Source organism: Archocentrus centrarchus, chromosome 6 (assembly GCF_007364275.1).
Source record: "Archocentrus centrarchus isolate MPI-CPG fArcCen1 chromosome 6, fArcCen1, whole genome shotgun sequence".
In the NCBI taxonomy this organism is placed as follows: Eukaryota; Metazoa; Chordata; class Actinopteri; order Cichliformes; family Cichlidae; genus Archocentrus; species Archocentrus centrarchus.
Genome location: NC_044351.1, coordinates 6148570 through 6154569, shown reverse-complemented (window position 1 = coordinate 6154569; position 6000 = coordinate 6148570). Strand labels below are relative to the sequence as shown.

The window sequence follows — 6000 nt, the reverse complement described above, 5'->3', positions numbered from 1 at the left end:
ATCCAATGAAACAATCCAACAGCTGTATGAAACAGAAGTAGAATATATTAAAAGTGACAGAAACCCCAAAGATTTGGGAACAACCAGGATGTGGCAATGAACAAAATTGTCCTGGGCCTACATGGCTGTTTCTGGAACTGGTTCATGTGTCCTTATTGTTGAGAGCAATACCGTCATTTTATATGACTTTTTTTAAAGCCATTTTACAAATTTTATGCGGTAAAACTATGACCTACTGACCAAATGCCCTCCCCTCGATCTGCACACCTTTGATGAGTAAAGAATGTCAGAAAAATGAGGTGTCTAAGACTAGTCAAGTCAGCAGATTTAAATTAAGCAGCGACGTCCACATGAATCCAATGTAGAAGCATCAAAAACTTCAGTTCCTCTATTATTCAAATAGAGGAACTGCCAGAGATTTTGCTAATACTTATTTTGTTTCTAAATAAGGAAATAAGTACATAGTACTTTTTAAGTACATATGAAAAGGTCTGTACTTGAAAGGTCAGACCTTTCAAGTACTAACCATCCTTGAAGCTGGGTCATTGTCAAAGATGAAAATGAAGCAACTGCTATTGTCCACTTAAGGGTGGTTCCAAAAGCAGGCATTCTTATGTTGAAACCCATGTTGCATATTTACAGCCTGGTACAGAACAGTTTTTGGATAGCTTCACAACTTCATGGTGCATGATTTCTTTTTTTTTAATACCTCATTCATTTAGATACTGATAAGGTTGTCTTGACCACATTAACAGGTGGGTGGATATGCAGTATAATGTATACTATATATGACACGGCTAAATTCAGCTAATTCACGCAGCTTGCTAGAATTAGCCGAATTTCACCCTTTCGTCCCAATATGGTCACTTCTGGTTCCAAAAAAAAACTAACTTGTGGCAGTCAAAACCACAAGTTTGATGAACAAAAACAAATAAACTAACAGAATATCATGTATCCAATCATTATTATTAAAAGAATAATAATGATTATAATAATAATGATTGGATCATTATTATTTTATTATTATAAAGCAAAATATTCCAACAGCAAAGTATTTTACCAATCAAATGTTTGATAATTACATATCTCAAAATCAAGCACAAAACTAACAATACTAACATTTAACAGGAACAAATGAACAAGTTAAGATAAAAGTTTTGTTATCTTAAAAACAAAACTGGGGGAACACACTGACATTTTTGTTTAATTCAGATGCAAAATTAAAAATCTGTACATCAAACAACTGTTTAAAGCCCTGTATCAACAATACAAATGCACAACAATATGGATGTATTAATTACAGGTCAAACAAGCTGGAAGTAGCCATTTGTTTCTTCCCAAATTGACAATTCAATTAAGTTACAAAGTGAGATATTAAAAAGTAGTGTTACATACAAAAGCTGTATATAGTATAGGACTTTGCAATATTAACAAACTGAAGGTCGGTAGAAAGTTAGAAAGAAACCTCTGTATTGAAAAAAAAATCCATAAATGAATGAGCATAAAAAGTATAAAAGATGTTTTAAAAACAAACAAACAAAACAGAAAAAAACAGATGTCACACATTGGATAGTGAAGTGGTGGCTGGTCTTGAGCTGTTTCATCATCACCATCTTGCCATTTTGAAACCAGATATGTGAAAAGTGGATCTGACTAAGAAACCAAGGAACACTGCAAGGAACAGCACTTCCTGCGTTATTGTCTAGAAGGTACTTTTGCTTACACTTTTATTTCCCAAGTGAAATCAATAGCAATCTGCATGTTTAATTGGCACAGATTTTACATGAGACACCCTTCTTGATGGAGTCCCATTTACCTGGGCTTAGGACTGGCACTAGCTTTTGACTCCCTGTGAAGCTAGGTTTGTGTCTCTTCCTGGTTTCAAGCAGGGATCGTTTGTGTTAACCACTACACCATGGGGATAAAATTTACTAAATCTGCTGCATGTTGCTTTCAATAAAGAGTTTAAACAACTGACCATCATCATACAACTATCAAGATCACAAGAAGGTTATTCTAGACTTCAATTGAACCACGCAAACAGAGGAGTTGCCCTTTGGTAGTAGAAAGAATGCAGGATAATGGCAGTGATTTTACTCATATCCACTGGAACAAATCTCTCAATGGAATTGAAGCACACAAACATATAGAAATTCCTGGATTTATCAGATGGTACTTACTCAGCATTGGGAATACCCATACAACAAGGATGAAATTACAACAATGTACATGATAGATTTATAATGCTTTGGATTTATTTTTATTATGATGAAACTCAATCAGGAAGCAATCAACCCCCCCCCCCCCCCCCCCCCCCCCCCCCCCCACACACACACACACACACACACACAGAACAATGCCCATGTGAATCTGAAAAGGTCGATTAATGAAAAGTAGAGTACAGTGTTGATTTCCCCCAGAGTTTAAAAAAACAAAAAAAGCACAAAAAACAGAATTTACAGTTATTTGCTCTCTTTTAGTGTTAGTTTTAGTGTTTAGAGCTCTACTCTTGTAGGGTACTCTTCGAAATAAAGTGCAGTCCTTCTTCTTTGAGCCGGGCCAGTGCTGATCCATAGACCTCCTTCATCATTGGAACCACCAGACCCTTTGTGCTGATTTCACCTGCAGAGAGAAAGTATAGAGTGCCAGTAACATCAGATCCTCAGTATTAAAGTATACACTGAATGTTGAGTGGATGAGTTTGATGAATAAATGATTAATGCAAAAGAAAAAAAAATCAAAAGTGGACAATAATGGACAATTACAACAAGACCCATAACCAATATTCCAGCAATGGATTCCCATTAATAAAAATACAAAACTTTTGCATACAGTGGTATGCAAAAGTTTGGGCACCCTGATAATTTTCATGACTTTCCTTTATAAATCATTGGTTGTTCGGATCAGCAATTTCAGTTAAATATATCATATAGCAGACGAACACAGTGATATTTGAGAAGTGAAATGAAGTTCAGGATTTACAGAAAGTGTGCAATAATTATTTAAACAAAATTAGGCAGGTGGATAACTTTGGGCACTCTTGTCATTTTATTGATTTGAATACCTTTAGCACTAATTATTGGAAGACAAAATTTGTTTTGTAAGCTCATTGACCCTTGACCTACATACACAAGTGAATCCAATTATGAGAAAGGGTTAAGGTGGCCAATTGCAACTGTTTCTCCTCTTTGCATCTTCTCTGAAGAGTGGCAACATGGGAGCCTCAAACAACTCTCAAATGAGCTGAAAACAAAGATTGTTCAAGATCATGGTTTAGGGCAGGGGTCGGCGACCTGTAATCCAGAAAGAGCCATTTGAACCCAGTTTCCACGGAAAACAAAACAGTGACAGCCGCAAATACTAGTGGAAGCCGGTAGCGGCTACCGCGAATGATGCATTGAGAAACAAAAATAAATAAATAGATAAATAAAATGATTTTATTTTAATATTTCAAGATCACAATAATGTTCCAATTTAAAACTACAACAAAAACCGAACTGACAAAAATGGTAAATGGACTAGTTCTTATATAGCGCTTTTCTACTCAGATATGAGCACTCAAAGTGTTTACACAACACGTTTTTACATTTACCCATGCACACCCATTCATACAAGCACTTCCATGATTAATTAATTAAGCTAAGTGCTTTAATTATGTAACATTCACTCACATTCATACTCCGACAGAACGGTCGGAGAGCAACTTGGGGTTAAGTATCTTGCCCAAGGATACATTGGCATGCAGCCAGCAGTAGCCAGGAATTGAACCACTGACCTTCCGATCAGTAGGTGACCTGCTCTACCTACTGAGCTACAGCCACCCCAAAATGCACTTTAATTGGATTACTTCCACGAGCCGCACAGAGCCGCAGATTAGGCCTGGATGAGCCGCGGGTTGCCGACCCCTGATTTAGGGGAAGGATCCAAAAACCTCTCTCTGAGATTTCAGCTGTCAGTTTCCACTGTGAGGAACATAGTGAGGAAATGGAAGACCACAGGCACAGCACATATTTACATATGTCTGAGTAGTATTAGCAAATTATAGCAAACAGCCTGTGTTGTTTATGTTTTTTTTAATCAAATTGTCAAGGAAATCCATCACTAGAGTATGCCAAATTTGCCAAATTTCATGTCTCAGCTGCTTGTGGTTTTGTGATTTACTGTAAAGGTAAACCTCACAGACGGACAGTTGGAATGACGGTACAATATTCTCCTGCTTAATTTTTTGATGGAGGATAATAAAAACTGATAATATGCTGTCTTCTTATCTAGTTTGGACCAAGAAATGTGAACCTGGCATCCTCTTCATAGCAAAAAGCTAATGACAATGAACATTTTTGCAGAGTGATGTCACTAACCATCAAGAACCATGCGAGCAGCAATAGCTGCTGGGTATCCAACAGTTTTGGCCATGGCTGAGAAGCCGATGGGGTCACCATACACCACCAAACTCATGTGTTTGGTCTCCAGCTCGCCAGTTGGATGGCGAATGCCCACATCGTTTCTCATGATGATCATGTCTCCTTCACCCTTACCTGACAACAGGAGAGAATTGATTAGTTTATGCCTCAGTGTCACATTCTTCACCCTCATTCTTCTAGTGTCCATGATAAATGAGCTCACCGAAGGAAAGCTTAGCTTCCAGATGCTTTGCAAGAGCAGTCAGAATGCTCTCCGCATGAGGCACAAGCTCATCGCTAAGCATCCCAAACCTGCAGAGACAAAAAGGAAGATATTTTCCTTACAATAACATAACCATTACAAAAACATACTAAAAGCTCTGAAGAAAATTACTCTACACACTGTGGCAGCAGCCCACGTGTCCTTGGCTAAATCTAAAGACATGAGCATTTGCTTTTTGTGGCTGGGTTGCTGGTGAATTGAATAAATGAACAACAAGTCTTTCAATTTCAGCTGCAAGCACATTGGCTTTTTAGCCTTTAACAACATAGATGGAATGCTTCCAACAGTTCACTTTTACTGTCATAGGAATTTACATTTCAATGCCAGTATGACCCTCTTCCCTTCACTGCCAGCACTGCGAGAACAATGATGGTACGAAGCCTTGGTCTGAAGAGACCCTTGGAAAAGCTAATTTAAACTGAAGTTTGTGCATGCTACACCACTTCAGGTGTACTCGTTAGGCAGGCAGTGAAAAGCGTGTGGAAGACACACAACCTCAGCCTTGCTCTTGGGATGTGTACAGCAACAATGTAAACTCAGAAGAGCAGTATTGGTCTCATCTGCTCACAGCCAAATAGAAATCCAAAGATTTTATTTAAAGTGGTGCTATGAAGGATTTAGTCCCACCAAATGAAAAAATGCCTGCTTAATAGAAATTGTTTCAGGCTTTGTGTTATTTTCACAATAACAAAATGTGCCCCTTAACTTTCTGACTTAATAGGGACAGAAAGTTAAGGAAAACACATGTGACACAAGTGTTTTCCTTCTCATGGTCTCATACTGGCCAAATAAATCTCATAAAATAAGGGGAAACCAAAAAGCCTTTATGAAAAAATACTTAGGTTAAACTGATTTTTAAGTTTTCAGTATGAAGTATAGATCTGACTGTGAAACCCTGTGGGCAGTCTTGTCATTTTATTGATTTCATTTCATTTATTGATTTCATTTTTCATTGATTTCATTGATTTGAGCCTCAAAACAACTCTCAAATGAGCTGAAAACAAAGATTGTTCAACATCATGGTTTAGGGCAGGGGTCGGCAACCTGTAATCCGGAGTCTGTCACAAGTGGTTAGCCAACCAGCACACACTGGATACTAAACTTGCAATGAAGATTGTTAAAAGCTGGGTGTGTGTTAAATAAATTTTTTAATAAAAAGTTAAAAATAGTTTAATTTTTGAGATAATTGAAGACTTTTAGAGGACCCATGGCCACCCTGTGAGAGTTGAGTAGGAGATGTGGTGACCTTCTCCAAATAGTACTAAGAAAATATTTGTTGTGATCTTGAACACACAAAAGGAGAGCGAGAGAGCTCCA

The 6000-nt window shown here is 37.6% G+C and overlaps 1 protein-coding gene across 2 annotated transcripts in view; it reads right to left on the bottom strand.

The window, feature by feature from the left end:
* Positions 1 to 2331: 2331 nt before the first annotated feature.
* The window catches only part of aass (aminoadipate-semialdehyde synthase), a 39586-nt gene continuing 35917 nt past the window's right edge, over positions 2332 to 6000 (bottom strand). For both annotated transcript variants that reach the window (XM_030732340.1, XM_030732341.1), the window contains exons 22-24: positions 4624 to 4712; positions 4359 to 4535; positions 2332 to 2622 (exon numbers count right to left, since the gene is read on the bottom strand). In XM_030732340.1, coding sequence (XP_030588200.1) covers positions 2504 to 2622; positions 4359 to 4535; positions 4624 to 4712 — 385 coding nt within the window. In that variant the 3' untranslated portion in view covers positions 2332 to 2503. The remainder of the gene's footprint in view (positions 2623 to 4358; positions 4536 to 4623; positions 4713 to 6000) is intronic.